Here is a 15,939-nt window from a genome sequence, read left to right as displayed (position 1 = left end):
TTAACTGTTTCTCTATGTACAGTACTGTATGTACGAAGTCTACACTGATTGCGTATTTCATTTATTTTTTATGGTCATTGTGGGCAGAGTAATCCCGTAGAGTTTTCTAACGGTTTATACTTAATTTTACTGAACGGAGAGATGATTACTTTAGGATTTCTAGTTATTCTGGCAGAGGAATTAAATGTAAAGTTCGTCTTGCATGTATTTGCACCATTTCGCACTATTTTGCACCCTTTTTCACACTTTTGCTTCTTCATCCAGAGTGTAAAGGATTTTAAGATAAAAATAAGAGCATCGTTTGGCAATCTTCCTTCAGTAGACAGGCTAAGCAGAGGATAGAAGCTTCATTTTAGTTAGTACCCTGCGTGTTTCTAATGTTAGTTTTAATATTAGTTCTAGTTCTGACAGGAAGTAACATCTGAAACAGGACCAACTTGCGTTACGAGAAGGGGCTGAGTAACCCTGAAGAGTTGAAGGTGGCTGAAACCTTCCAAAAAAACCCGCTCGGAGGTAATGTTGGGAACCCCTGTTGTAACCGGACGGGGGGCTATACAGTTTTTCGGGCGGCACAAATTAGCTGTCCCGGAAACTCTCGACATGCTCAGCAAGGGAGCCTTTTAACTTTTAATGAATTGCTCAAGTAACTCACGACTTTGCCTCAGGACGGACTCTTATATTAGAAGATGTGGAGTCAACTCCTAAGACAATTCCTGAAGACATCCCTGAAGCAATTTCGGAAGCAATTCCTGAGGCAATTTCTGGGGCAATATCTGAAGCAATTCCTCGGGCAATTCCTGAGACGCAATTTCTGAGGCAATTTCTGAAGCAATTCCTCGGGCAATTCCCGAGGCAATTTCTGAAGCAATTCCTGAAACAATTCCTGAGGCAGTTTCTGAAGCAATTCCTGAGGCAATTTCTGAGGCAATTTCTGAGGCAATTCCTGAAGCAATTCCTGAAGCAATTCCTGAAGCAATTCCTTAGGCAATTCCTGAAGAAATTCCTGATGTAATTCCTGAGGCAAGACGACTGCCAAGCTCGAAAGCCTACGAAAGAACGACTCACCTCTCAATTCCACTCCCGCAGGAGACGTCAAGACCGCCCCGGGCGTCGGCGTCATCTACGTCAACTACGGCAGAGTGGAGGACTTCGATAAACTGAAGGAACTCGGGATTGACGTCGCAGGACACATCGTCATCGCCCGGTACGGCAAGATCTTCCGAGGGAACAAGGTCAGTGGCTCATTGCCATTCGCACCAGACTGTTTTAGTGATTGTTTCTTTAGACGAGACGGTAAATACCAGCAGCCGATATCGTTAGAGATGAAAAAAAAACGTTCGTGTAAATGTTAATAGGTCGTAGATATGTTTTTGTTATAATCAAACGTTTATGAAACTAAAAATGAACGTTTTCTTGGCATTTTGTGGACAAGACTTCTGGAAATTCCTTTGAATACCGTTACGAGAGTACTCGAGTCCCTTTTTTAAAACCCAAAGTTTCAGTAAAAACACAAGCTAGTTTCTCTGTCTTTAAATATAAACTTAATTTAAAACCACTTCATGAAAATAAACAAACATTTTCATCTCTCAATATAAATGATCTTTGATAAGCGTTTCCCAAATAGAAATCTCTTTGGAAATCCAAACGCCTCATATAAATAAACAAACATTAATTAATTTGCTTTCAATATGAGACCCATCAGGAAACCAAACGTTTGATGCAGATCCAGTTAAAGAAATAAACGTTTCCTTCTCCCCCTAACGTTTGCCCCGTGGTGCACTGCAAGCGTAACTCAAGGAAGGTTCTATGCAGCGTTCCTTCGGCCCCTAGCTGCAACCCCTTCCATTCTTTTTACTGTACCTCCTTTCATATTCTGTTCCTTCCATCTTACTCTCTGCAACCCTCTCCTAACAATCGTTTCATAGTGCAACTTCGAGGTTTTCCTGCTGTCACACCTTTCAGACCATCTAACTCTCAGTTTCCCTTTCAGCTCTGAATGACCTCTTGGGTCCCATGGCTTGATCTTTGGCCTAAATTCTATATTCCATTCCAGTCCCCTGTAAACGCTTGGCTTCACTGTCTTTAGGTCAATCACGCGGAGCAGCGAGGCGCCAAGGGAGTCATTCTGTACTCGGATCCTCGAGATGTGGCTCTCGAAGGAGGGGAGCCGCAGGAGGTCTACCCCAACACCTTATGGCTCCCCGGAAGTGGCATGGAGAGAGGCAAAACTATCCGGGTGGACGGAGACCCGCTCACTCCTGGGTGGCCTTCTACAGGTAATCCATGTTGCCCTGATAATAACTTATTCACACACACACACACACACACACACACACACACACACACACACACACACACATATATATATATATATATATATATATATATATATATATATATATATATATATATTAATCAATCATCATCATCGCTATAAGGGGCTCCTGGAAAATTCTGCCCCTCGCGTCTTTCCTGTGCTTTGTCTTCCACAAATCTCCACTCTTCTCCTGTCTTACAGTAGTTCTCATCCGAGTAGGCCTAGGTCTTTCGACTATTCTGGTGCACATGTTTAAATCGCCTCCATTTCCCACTCATCATTATCTCCTCTCATGTCTAGAACTCCCATAATCTCCGTTTCAGTATCAGTCCTCCTCACTCTGACCTGTCATCTGGCTCCTAATATCCTTAAAGCTGTAGTTTGCTATCGACAAAAGCTGTTAGGTCTAATAGTTTCATTGTCATGCCATGACTCATGTCTAACAATACATATCATGCTATAGTGTATAATCCTACTTTTTGGTGCAGTTTCATTCTGTTTCATTTCTAAACCTTCCTCGGCCTAGCCCGTGTTTGATTTGCCTGGTTTAGGATTTCTCTGATTCCGGCTCAAGAGAACCTGTACTAGATAGTGTTTTTCCCATATACTAGCTACTTCGTCCTCATTAATCCATTAATCCTTTCTGTTTGGTTCCTTTGAGCATATTCTGTCCTCATTATTGCAGTTTTTCTTAGGTGAAGTCCCAACTTTAACTAAGCTTTGCTTTGCTGCCGGGGTTGAAAAACGGTATATACTGTAACTATCAAGTAAACTCTTTCCAGACTGCTGATGAGCCACTAAGGCAATACCCTCTAGGGGTAACTAAGGGTAAATGGTGTACAGTTTAAAAAAAATACAGTATGTATTGTTAACGTATATTTTTAGGTGGTACAGATGTAGATATCTGAGTAAAGTATAAGAAGAGACCATATGGAGTTGTTGGCACAAGTTTGTCATTCTAGACTCAGCAGGCAACTGTGGAACTGCATATTTTCTTCTCTGCAGACAACCACTGTCAGAGGAAATGGCTTAAGTGTCTAGGTGTATCTGCGTAATCCTCTGCTGAATTCCTTTTTTCTTTCTTATTCTTCAGAACATGCTTATAGGATCAATGAGGAAGACGCTGCTGTCCCAGGAATCCCTTGCCAACCGATTGGGTATGACGACGCGAGGGTCATCTTAGGGTAAGTGTTACTTTTCTTGACATTAATAATAATAAGTAAGAGAATCCGAACAAGTCATGTTGCTATTGGCTTTTTGCTCTTTAAATCCATAGAGCCTTGTAATAATTTACTTTATGCACACAATAGCGTCAACTAGATTTATCCAGCAATATTACTAAGGAGTGAATATAGAAAACTGATCATTTGTTCTCATGACAAAGATCTTGTACAAGGAATCATCACAAGAGACAGAGCAAACTGGGATCATCAGTGCTACTTCTCTCTGCATAGCCCTCCTAACAAAATTCCCACAACACTGTTATGGAACACATAGGAAACTGACCACTGGTTTCCATGATAAAGAACTTAGAGATGTACGAGAATCATCTGTGTACTAGAATCACTTGAACTTGTTCAAGGAATCTTAGAGACATACTAGAATCATCTATGCGCTAGAATCACTTATGTACTAAATTTAGAATAATCTTTGCTAGAATCACTTATGTACTAGAGTCGCTTATGTACTAGAATCATTCAAGTATTAGAATCATCTCTGCACTAGAATCACTTATGTACTAGAATCATTTATGTGCTAGAATCACTTATGTACTAGAATCATTTATGTACTAGAATTGCTTATGTACTAAAATTAATTATGTACTAGAATCATCTATGCACTAGAATCAGTTATATACTAGAATCATCTGTGTATTAGAATCACTTACGTACTTGAATCACTTATTTACTACAATCATTTACATACTAGAATCACTTATAAATTAGAATCATTTAAATTAGAATCATTTATGTACTAGAATCACCTATATACTAGAATCACCTATGCTTCTTCCCTCGAGACTATCCACTCACCTAACCTAATCACACCGCCTCCCATTGCCTGCCCTAACCTATTTCTTCCTTATTACTCACTCATTAACTTACTCACTCACTCATTAACTCACCACTCCATTTGCTCTCTTTACTCAGTGTGACCTATGCTACCCATGCAGAACCTCCCAGTACACTGCGCCCCTCACCATTGGCTAGGAAACCCTATCTTCCTGCACATTAATTCCTTTTTTTACGTCACAGACATAAGAAAGCAAGGTACCTTTCAAAACGGAAAGGTTTTTACGTTTTATAACGACAATCATTTGTTCAGGCATTCTTTGGATGAATAATGATTTCTTTAACGTGTTCAGATATTTTTCTAATGAGGATGTAAGAGTCAGATAAAGATTTCTTCCACAGGTGTATGTAATTGTGATACAGTACTATGTTTTGTAGGCCTCTGAGAGATGTATATATATATATATATATATATATATATATATATATATATATATATATATATATATATATATATATATATATATATATATATATATATATATATATATATATATATATTGTTGGTATCACTGACATCTTTTCATTTTATTGTAAGTCTGCCACGAAGATTGATGAATTCATGATGCTCTCAATCTCACATAGATGAGAAAGGCTGCGCAAAGAGTTATGATAAAACTCTCTTGTAAAATCTAAGAGTTACTTTAACCAGCCCCTAACCTTAGTAGTTTGGTGTTGACTCCAACGTGGGATGATTCCCAAAACACAGTCAGATACGTATTTATAACCAAATTCCTTTTTGCTTTTTCTCATACTTTTCTGTCATTATTCATAACCTAGTGTAGTCACATGCATTGGATTTATAATCAGAATGATATAGGGTGAGTTATGCGTAGACAGCTTCAGTTTCACGTTTCATGTCTATAACCTGTTCTGAAATATTCTCTTTCTAATGAACATCAATCTTTCGTTTACTATAATGGGCGAAATGGTTTCCATGGCAACAAAATTTAATCATGTCACAATGAGACCCATGTAGACAATAATAATAATAATAATAATAATAATAATAATAATAATAATAATAATAATAATAATAATAATAATAATAATCTTTCTGTATTTCCCTTTACCTTTTGCTGATTCTTTCAAATGAACACCATATTTGGAAGCTTGTTCCATATGAATAGGGTTCATGTTCTGAATAATAATAATAATAATAATAATAATAATAATAATAATAATAATAATACCTTTGACTGCAGAAAGCTGGACGGTCAGAGAGCCCCCAAGGACTGGATAGGGCGTCTTGACGTGGCCTACAATTTAGGACCTCAGATGACCCCGGAATTCAGGAACCACTCCATTCGCCTGCAGTCCAACAACTGGAGGAAGATCACAAGGTCATACAACGTCGTGGCCACCATCAGGGGCGAGGTCGAGCCAGGTCAGAAATGAGGTCTTTTAAAAAAATAAAAAAAGAAAAAAGGTTTGTCTTTCTGTGGGGAATGATAAATAAAAACGGACTGACCTAGATTCTTGAGGATATATTAAAGGTATATATGTGTGTGTGTATATGTATGTATGTTTGAACGTATTATATATATATATATATATATATATATATATATATATATATATATATATATATATATATATATATATAGTTTAAGATGAGAGGACTTTAGGGATAAACAAATAAGTGTTTGTCTTCAGGTAACTGAGAAGAAAGATAAAAATATCATTTAATTTATAGACAATTCTAATAAAAAAATTCGAATAGAAAATAAATAATTAAATATATATATCAATAATAATAATATAATAGTAATATTATTATTATTATTATTTCACCTCAGGGCCTTATACAAGGAACATACAAATTAAAGATAACGCAATTCACACAGTCTAGATAAACGAGATCAAATGTACTAGTAAGAACGGTATTCATAATAATGGTAATGACAGTGCTAATATTGGGAACAACAGTAAAAATATCAAAAATGATAACAATTAAAAAACAGATCGCATACAACTAATTAAACTTTACTGCGACTTCATCGAACACGTATGAGGTGATCAGTGGGCTGTAGTTGGTCGCAGTGGCCGTTATTATTTTACAGACCGGTACGTTCTGATTGGCAACCATCGCGATGCCTGGGGCTACGGTGCAGTTGATCCAGGAAGCGGTACGGCGCAGTTGCTAGAAACCGCCAGAGTCCTTGGGGAGCTCAAGAAGCAGGGTAGGTTATGCCTTTACTTCCTCTAAATAATAATAATAATAATAATAATAATATTATTATTATTATTATTATTATTATTATTATTATTATTATTATTATTATTATTATTATTATTATTATTATTATTATCTTCCTTTGTTTCTTGCTATCCATTGGAAAACGACTCATTAAGAAACATCATACTTTTCATTTATTTCTGCATTTGTTTCTTTATAGATTTTATTTTATTTTTTTCAGGGTGGCGCCCTAGACGAACCCTGGCCTTCTGTAGCTGGGGCGCCGAGGAACACGGCATCATCGGCTCGACAGAATGGGTTCAGGTAATGAAAGATAAATAAATTTGAAACATAACAAATAAAAAAGATTTCAGATGTTTGGTGCAGTCAGCTATGAGTCACAGTGGCGCCTGAAAGCTAGAAGACTTAGAGTTAGTAAATAAGTAGGTGCTTTTATGAGTCACAGTGGTGCCTGAAAGCTAGAGGACTTAAAGTTAGTAAATAAGTAGGTGCTTTTATGAGTCACAGTGGTGCCTGAAAGCTAGAAGACTTAGAGTTAGTAAATAAGTTGGTTCTTTTATGAGTCACAGTGGTGCCTGAAAGCTAGAAGACTTAGAGTTAGTAAATAAGTAGGTGCTTTTATGAGTCACAGTGGTGCCTGAAAGCTAGAAGACTTAGAGTTAGTAAATAAGTAGGTGCTTTTATGAGTCACAGTGGTGCTTGAAAGCTAGAAGACTTAGAGTTAGTAAATAAGTAGGTGCTTTTATGAGTCACAGTGGTGCCTGAAAGCTAGAAGACTTAGAGTTAGTAAATAAGTAGGTGCTTTTATGAGTCACAGTGGTGCCTGAAAGCTAGGTGACTTAGAGTTAGTAAATAAGTTGGTTCTTTTATGAGTCACAGTGGTGCCTGAAAGCTAGAAGACTTAGAGTTAGTAAATAAGTAGGTTCTTTTATGAGTCACAGTGGTGCCTGAAAGCTAGAAGACTTAGAGTTAGTAAATAAGTAGGTGCTTTTATGAGTCACAGTGGTGCCTGAAAGCTAGAAGACTTAGAGTTAGTAAATAAGTAGGTGCTTTTATGAGTCACAGTGGTGCTTGAAAGCTAGAAGACTTAGAGTTAGTAAATAAGTAGGTGCTTTTATGAGTCACAGTGGTGCCTGAAAGCTAGAAGACTTAGAGTTAGTAAATAAGTAGGTGCTTTTATGAGTCACAGTGGTGCTTGAAAGCTAGAAGACTTAGAGTTAGTAAATAAGTAGGTGCTTTTATGAGTCACAGTGGTGCCTGAAAGCTAGAAGACTTAGAGTTAGTAAATAAGTAGGTGCTTTTATGAGTCACAGTGGTGCCTGAAAGCTAGGTGACTTAGAGTTAGTAAATAAGTTGGTTCTTTTATGAGTCACAGTGGTGCCTGAAAGCTAGAAGACTTAGAGTTAGTAAATAAGTTGGTTCTTTTATGAGTCACAGTGGTGCCTGAAAGCTAGAAGACTTAGAGTTAGTAAATAAGTAGGTGCTTTTATGAGTCACAGTGGTGCCTGAAAGCTAGAAGACTTAGAGTTAGTAAATAAGTAGGTGCTTTTATGAGTCACAGTGGTGCTTGAAAGCTAGAAGACTTAGAGTTAGTAAATAAGTAGGTGCTTTTATGAGTCACAGTGGTGCCTGAAAGCTAGAAGACTTAGAGTTAGTAAATAAGTAGGTGCTTTTATGAGTCACAGTGGTGCCTGAAAGCTAGGTGACTTAGAGTTAGTAAATAAGTTGGTTCTTTTATGAGTCACAGTGGTGCCTGAAAGCTAGAAGACTTAGAGTTAGTAAATAAGTTGGTTCTTTTATGAGTCACAGTGGTGCCTAAAAGCTAGAAGACTTAGAGTTAGTAAATAAGTTGGTTCTTTTATGAGTCACAGTGGTGCCTGAAAGCTAGAAGACTTAGAGTTAGTAAATAAGTACTATAGGTGCTTTTATGAGTCACAGTGGTGCCTGAAAGCTAGAAGACTTAGAGTTAGTAAATAAGTTGGTTCTTTTATGAGTCACAGTGGTGCCTGAAAGCTAGAAGACTTAGAGTTAGTAAATAAGTAGGTGCTTTTATGAGTCACAGTGGTGCCTGAAAGCTAGAAGACTTAGAGTTAGTAAATAAGTAGGTGCTTTTATGAGTCACAGTGGTGCCTGAAAGCTAGAAGACTTAGAGTTATTAAATAAGTAGGTTCTTTTATGAGTCACAGTGATGCCTGAAAGCTAGAGGACGTAGACTTAGTAAATAAGTAGGTGCTTTTATGAGTCACAGTGGTGCCTGAAAGCTAGAAGACTTAGAGTTAGTAAATAAGTAATGAGTCACAGTGGTGCCTGAAAAGCTAGAAGACTTAGAGTTAGTAAATAAGTTGGTTCTTTTATGAGTCACAGTGGTGCCTGAAAGCTAGAAGACTTAGAGTTAGTAAAAAGTTGGTTCTTTTATGAGTCACAGTGGTGCCTGAAAGCTAGAAGACTTAGAGTTAGTAAAAAGTAAGTGCTTTTATGAGTCACAGTGGTGCCTGAAAGCTAGAAGACTTAGAGTTAGTAAATAAGTAGGTGCTTTTATGAGTCAGTGGTGCCTGAAAGCTAGAAGACTTAGGTGTTAGTAAATAAGTAGGTGCTTTTATGAGTCACAGTGGTGCTTGAAAGCTAGAAGACTTAGAGTTAGTAAATAAGTAGGTGCTTTTATGAGTCACAGTGGTGCCTGAAAGCTAGAAGACTTAGAGTTAGTAAATAAGTAGGTGCTTTTATGAGTCACAGTGGTGCCTGAAAGCTAGAAGACTTAAGACTTAGTAAATAAGTAAGTGATTTTCATTACTTATGAAAAGTTTGAATACATACGAAGGGATGGTCCTTGATACTGACAGTTAGCCATTTTGTGGGCACTCTAGACAGTAGAAACTGTTCTTTACAGCGTCCCACCTGTCTACATCTGCAGTGGCTTCTGTCCCTTGCTTCGTTGCCTGCCTAACTGTCCAACTTCTTCAACTGTCCCTGCTTCAGTTTTCACTCTTAGCAATCAATTACAAACCTTTTTGGCGAGCCATATCGGAGCATACAATATGACTAAGTGACCTGGTTAAACTACTCTGTAATAATAATAATAATAATAATAATAATAATAATAATAATAATAATAATAATAATAATAATAATAATAATAATTTGTTTTTCTTTTTAATAAGTGAGATCTCTTCTTTCTGTACTTTCCTTTACCTCCTCCTACTTCTTCCTAATGTACACTATATTCTTTGGAAGCTTTCCAGTCTTGGCCCCTGAGTACTTGTTCCATATGCATGGGGTTCATCTTCTGAATAATTACATTATTATTATTATTATTATTATTATTATTATTATTATTATTATTATTATTATTATTATTATTATTATTAACACCATATTCTATAGAAGCTTGAATTTCAAGTCAGTGACCCCTGTGGGCTGTTTCCATATGAATGGAGTTCATCTTCTGAACAAAAACAACAACAACAACAACAATAATAATAATAATAATAATAATAATAATAATAATAATAATAATAATAATAATAATAATAATAATAATAATCGCTGTATTAACTTTATTAGCAATTATGTCATCTGAACTGTTATTTCCAGGAACACGTGGAGAAACTTGCCGAGCGAGCTGTGTTGTACATCAACACTGACGTTTGTGCCTCTGGGCCCATTATGAACGTTTTCTCCAGTCCTTTGATATGGGATGCTATTCTGGACATCTCCAAAATGGTAAGTGTACAGAGAGAGAGAGAGAGAGAGAGAGAGAGAGAGAGAGAGAGAGAGAGAGAGAGAGAGAATGTGTCTGCGAGAGTCAGAGGCTTGACGTGTGAAGGACACAGTAAGGTAAAGTTGTATATTGCACTAAGTTATTTAGACGATCCATAGTTCTTAAATCGAGAACATTATAGTCACATTCAAGCAAACCTAAATGACTTTAAAAATGAAATAAAGTAATTTGCAAGGTTACTGTACAGGGTACACAGGATTGCCTTTCTTAAACCCACGAAATATTGAATCAGTAATCAGCAAAGGTCATCTTTATCAATAGCCATTCTTAAGATGTAGAAGTATCTTGGGGGGTGTGTGACACTGCCTTTAGCAATCACTTTAGCAATGAATTTTTTATCGTCTCGATAAGTTGTACTTTTATTGGAAGTTTTTTTTGTATCGTCCTGATAAGTTGTTTTCTTTGAGGAAAGCTTTGTAATATTTTTCTCAGGTTCCTGGGGTAAGGAATGGAGAGACTATCTACGACGAAATGGTTGCTTATTATGCCCTCCGGAATATGTCGTCCCCTGAGTAAGTGTATAAGTTTTTTGGGTCAGCTGTCCAAAACATTACAAATAGTTGGTATAAACTGGCGAAGTACTTTAGAAGGACGCTAAGTTGAGTACATTGCCTCTCCTCGCAACCCTGCCGCGCGTGAGCAATGCTAAAAGTTCATGAACTTTAACATGATTTTATGGACCTTATGAGAAAGTTCGAGCTTAGATTAAATAGTTTCACGTGAATGGGCGCAGCTGTAGAACATTATTCAAGTGTTAAGAGCAGTTGAGCAGTCTCTTCAAAAAGGGCCGTATATTGCAACAATCAATGAGATTTCCGTAATTTGAAAGAAAATTTCAAAAATCTCTACTTCCCAAAATTGTTTCTTGGACCTGTTAGCCTATTTATTATGAGTTGTATATTCCTGACATCAAATTCTTTCATTTTCAGAATGGTAACACTGGGTGGAGGCAGTGACTACGCCCCGTTTTCGTTTTATTGTGGAATCCCATCGCTAGACATCTGGTTCGAAACAGACAAGGTTAGAGAGCTGTGCAACAGTTGCTTGTACGGCCTTCGAGTGTAGGCTTTAGAGCCTTTTAAATTTGCTGCTCCAAGATTATACAATAAACTCCCACTCGATATCAGGAGGACTGAAAATATTGAGTCATTCAAGAAAAAAATTAGACTTTTCTAAGCGCTGTAGCGGTGTAGATTTGACTCCGAAGATGGATTACGCTGTACAACAAAAGTAAAAATCCCAGAATGTGTTTGTATCATTATGTCTACGATGAACTGAGTTTGCGGGTCTCACAGACCGCCTTTGGTGGGATGGGTTCCTAGGAAAAAAACAGTAAACAGTAGACAGCCATGCCAGAATAAGGAGTAAACCTCCTTTTGCCTTTTCTTTCTAGTACAGAAACCATTGGAGCGGGTAACCTCACGTCCTTGTGTTTATTGCAGTATGTGTATTATCTCCCTTCTAGAACAAGTATGACATTACCATCTACCCGTCCTACCACACGGGATACGACACCTTCCACATGATGGTAAATCACATCGATCCAGGCTTCAGGATTGTCCAGGGCTGCGGCAGAGTGGCCCTCCTGACCCTGAAGTACTTTGGAGACTCCGCCATCCTTCCCTACAGCCTGGAGAGGTTCCCTGAAGCTGCCAAAAGATCACTGGGGGCCTTCAAGAGCAATGGCAGCAGGGATAAACTGGTTAAGATATACGATAAGTACCGTGAGTTTGTATTATTTTTAATGTTGTCGTTAAAGATTGGCTCTGACTTACGACTGACTCGACTTACGACCAGTTCGACTTCCATCTCACTCAACTTATGGCCTTCTCCGTTGATTTATGTCTCACTCGACCTACAACCTAATTGACGTCCCCCTCGACTTGTCTCACTCAACTTACAATCTGTTTGACTTACAAGCTACTGGACTTACACCTCACTCAACTAACCTTCTACTCACATCTTAATGGGGGTAAGACCGTCCATGCATATGACAGTGGAAATTTAAGGGCTATGAAAGTAAGATAGTGTATAAAAGCTTAAATTCGCACCTCAGTTGACCACTGTAATGCAAAAATCATTGAAAACTTATTGATGGGGTATGGTTGCAAATTTCAGAAACGGAAGCTACCTTAGTGTCAGTTGCAAATTTCATTTACCAATCACCTTAGTTTCACCTGTAATTTCCATTTTTGGTCAACCAGAATAAGCTCTGAGAACAGAAACGATTAGTTTTTCTCAGACAATTAATTACTGATGAATATTTTCTGTTAACCCTTTGCAGCTCTTCTCGAAGAATCTGTAGACAACTTTACTTTGGCAACATCTGCCTTTGTCAACAAGTTGAAGGACAAGAAAAACAGCCTTAAAGAGTTAGTATTGTAGTATTTACAAATCTTAATAGAATCTAAAAGTAATGGCTAATGTTTATTTTTGAAACATTCCCCACAATTTTGCATTGGCAACGCCTTGATAGCCTGTTCTTTAGTATCATATCTTCTTGAGATATGATACTAACAGTTGATATTTGAAGCCATTAAGAATAATTCTGATTCGTCACCCATAATTTCTTCATGGTAATATTCCCTCATGAATATTTTCCCGTATATATGTTTTCCTGATTATTTTCCTCTTTTTATTTTTTCACTCAGCCCAATTATGATTCGGGCGATTAACGACCAGATGATGAAACTGGAACGGGTGTTTGTGTTACCTGCCGGTCTACCTGGAAGGCCGGAGACCAGGTGAGTTTCGACTTTTTAACCTTTATTATAACTGTTGGTGTTAGAACCTTTAAACTAATAACACTAAGCTCATGCTTGAAATTAGTAACAAGAACTGAGGTTGTTTGTTATTTTTGTTTTGATTAACATCGTTTCTGTGATACCTCTGCACTCTAGCGGGAAATTTGCTCAATTTGGACATGGTTTCTCTAAATTGGTCCACAAAACCGCTCTTGGGTGAGACTATAGGAAAACCCCCGTCACGTTTGCTACCCGTCAAGGATAATCGACATATTTTTACTAACACAGACATCTGATTTTATATTACGTAATTATTGTGCTCTTAATACCGGGTTCCTGTGGTGTCGTGTGCTTGTGTAATTGGGTGCACTAAGAAATGATTAGTAGTTTTCTTAAGTACCCCATCTTTGAAAGAGCGTTTCGAAAATTCCCATTTTCTATGAAATTACAAAAAAACACTTCCTAGTGTTTTCAATTTGTTCTTAGTTCCTTTTTCTATCACTGTAGGTCTTTCTCAAACGTTTTAAATGTCTTATGATATCTACTGTCATAATATATCCTCTGCCGTTGCAGATTTGCTTTCAGTAGTTCAAAAGATTGTTCGTTAACACCCGTTTTCTTTGTCATTTCAGGCACGCCATCTTTGCTCCCAGCCTGTTCGACGACTACGCTTCGTCCGGTTTTCCGGGGATAGCCGATCTCCTTTACGAATACAATACCCTTCTTCCACATGCCCGCCAGGACAAAGAGAAGGAGATCATGAGACACATCTCAGACCTGACGATCCTCTTCCAAAGGGCAACGGGACTCCTGGAAGACTTCCACATCATATAGGCCTAGGTCAAGGTCTCGATTTTCACATCACAAGAGCAACTTTTCTAGTGTATTTTTAAAGATAGCTTTCCAAACGAACGCTGACTTTTTGGATTCCTATTTAATCAACAACATTGTCTACTTTATCCCAAGTCTGCCGATAAATGGTAAAATTTGTGTGGAAACTTGCTCGTGTGATAATGTGTTTAGATTTTTATTTATTTGTCAATAGACCTAGTTACAGTTTTTTCTTTTTAAACTTGGTTTATAACATCGATGAGTTTCATTGATGTTTTTTTTAGAATTATAAGGACGCAGAAGTGTTCGTTATCAGTGAATAACGAATGTTGTGCTTTTCTATTTATTTGTTGCTATGTTGTTGGTTCTGAAAATAAAATGCTGTTGACTAACCTTGTCCACATTCAGAAATATGGATTCCCTCGTATTATCATTATCATTTTATTATTATTATTATTCTGCGATAGGCATACATCCACGTGAAATAAACCACAAAAAAGGACTAATAACTGGCTGAAGTTAGCTTTCACATAGTGAAAAAACAGTTCGAAAAAAGACGTACAGTTTAGAAACCCCATTTGTGTGGTTTCAGAGGTTTCCAGCAAATATTCAAACTCATATTTTTTTCTTATAAAAAGATACTTTAGCTTAAAGATAAAAAGATACGTTGGCTTAAAGATAAGACTTTTGATAACTCAACAACAGAAATCAAAGTTTTAGGATTTTTCGAGGTTCTTCCTAGTCACGTCAGGGCCCTTTTAGCTGCGTAAATCAACCGAATACACGGCAAGGAAGATGTTCTAATAGGCTGAGTAATTCATGGAAGCCCAGGAGAAGGCAGAGAATCCCGCACTCTGCATGACTCCCAATACTTTCTATACGTCTACATTATCTCAAAACGCTAACTTGTTTTTATCGATTTTTAAGCGAACATTGACGTCATGATACAATGTACTATCTAACTACAATTTCACTCCGGTCAAATGTAAGGTCCTGAAAAAAAATTTTGTGGGAACTGGGCTGTTAATTCTTTGGTAATTGGAAATTAGCCTACTAGGCCGAGACTTAATGGCCCCATAGACGTTACGACCGGCGGAATCAGTTTCCATTCTAACTCTGGCATCCGCGTTGCTCATAGACGTTCGGATTCACTTCAGTTTGCCGAGATCTTTCGAGGGAAAACTTGTCAGCTCACATCGGTGAAGACGCCCTAGACTGCGCTCTGGCAGCAGAAATTGGGAAAACCCCAGCGAAAAATGAGAACCTGGATTAAACTATGGTTGAAGAAGAGAAATGAATTATCTCACGCTTGTTTATTTAATGAAATGAAACTTTACCTAGCTGGCGACTGGTTTAATTATCCGAGAATGGACGAGCTGACCGACATGGAATTATTGTATATGGTCTCCTCTCCCATAGAGATAAAAAAATACACTTGTATGAGACAACCAATATCACTGTACAACAGGTTGCTGGCCACACTTGCTTCCGCGCCACCAGTAGGGGCATATAATCCTAGAGACATGTAAAGCAATAATTCAAATTATGCAACACGAGTTTACAAAGGTAAAAAGTAACTATGTTGCATACACAGCATCCTCCATAGTCTAGTGGTATATAATCTGGTATACAGTAGGTCTATAATCCATTAAAGCAGAGTAGGCCCTTAAACCTACGTTTCTTTAGCCAAGTAAGAGTAGAATGTTCAACTTTTTTTACTTAAAATTTTTAATTCATACAAGGAAAATTTAAATATAAAACTTTTATTTTTTGTGCGGAAAATAACAATGTAATTTAAATAATAGTACTAATACTCACATACGTATGTGTGTGTATTAGTACTGTTGTTTAAATTACATTGTTATTTTCCGCACATAAAATAAAAGTTTATGATAATATTTTCAATAATATTTCAATTTTCCTTGTATAAATTAAAAATTTTGTGTACAAAAAAGTTGAACATTCTACTCTTACTTGGCTACAGACAAGTAGGTTTA

The 15,939-nt window shown here is 37.3% G+C and overlaps 1 protein-coding gene across 1 annotated transcript in view; it reads left to right on the top strand.

Annotated features, from left to right (window-relative positions):
- LOC136837025 (N-acetylated-alpha-linked acidic dipeptidase 2-like) overlaps nt 1–14,335 on the top strand; it is a 25,769-nt gene extending 11,434 nt beyond the window's left edge. The window contains exons 6-18 of the mRNA XM_067101567.1: nt 1,087–1,232; nt 2,087–2,276; nt 3,411–3,501; nt 5,595–5,776; nt 6,453–6,572; nt 6,810–6,892; nt 10,181–10,309; nt 10,800–10,879; nt 11,297–11,387; nt 11,833–12,091; nt 12,652–12,739; nt 13,019–13,111; nt 13,744–14,335. Of these exons, the coding sequence (XP_066957668.1) occupies nt 1,087–1,232; nt 2,087–2,276; nt 3,411–3,501; nt 5,595–5,776; nt 6,453–6,572; nt 6,810–6,892; nt 10,181–10,309; nt 10,800–10,879; nt 11,297–11,387; nt 11,833–12,091; nt 12,652–12,739; nt 13,019–13,111; nt 13,744–13,945 (1,754 nt within the window). The 3' untranslated portion in view covers nt 13,946–14,335. The remainder of the gene's footprint in view (nt 1–1,086; nt 1,233–2,086; nt 2,277–3,410; nt 3,502–5,594; nt 5,777–6,452; nt 6,573–6,809; nt 6,893–10,180; nt 10,310–10,799; nt 10,880–11,296; nt 11,388–11,832; nt 12,092–12,651; nt 12,740–13,018; nt 13,112–13,743) is intronic.
- Nucleotides 14,336–15,939: the final 1,604 nt, after the last annotated feature.

This window comes from Macrobrachium rosenbergii, chromosome 57, assembly GCF_040412425.1.
Source record: "Macrobrachium rosenbergii isolate ZJJX-2024 chromosome 57, ASM4041242v1, whole genome shotgun sequence".
In the NCBI taxonomy this organism is placed as follows: Eukaryota; Metazoa; Arthropoda; class Malacostraca; order Decapoda; family Palaemonidae; genus Macrobrachium; species Macrobrachium rosenbergii.
This window is presented reverse-complemented; position numbering and strand designations above follow the sequence as displayed.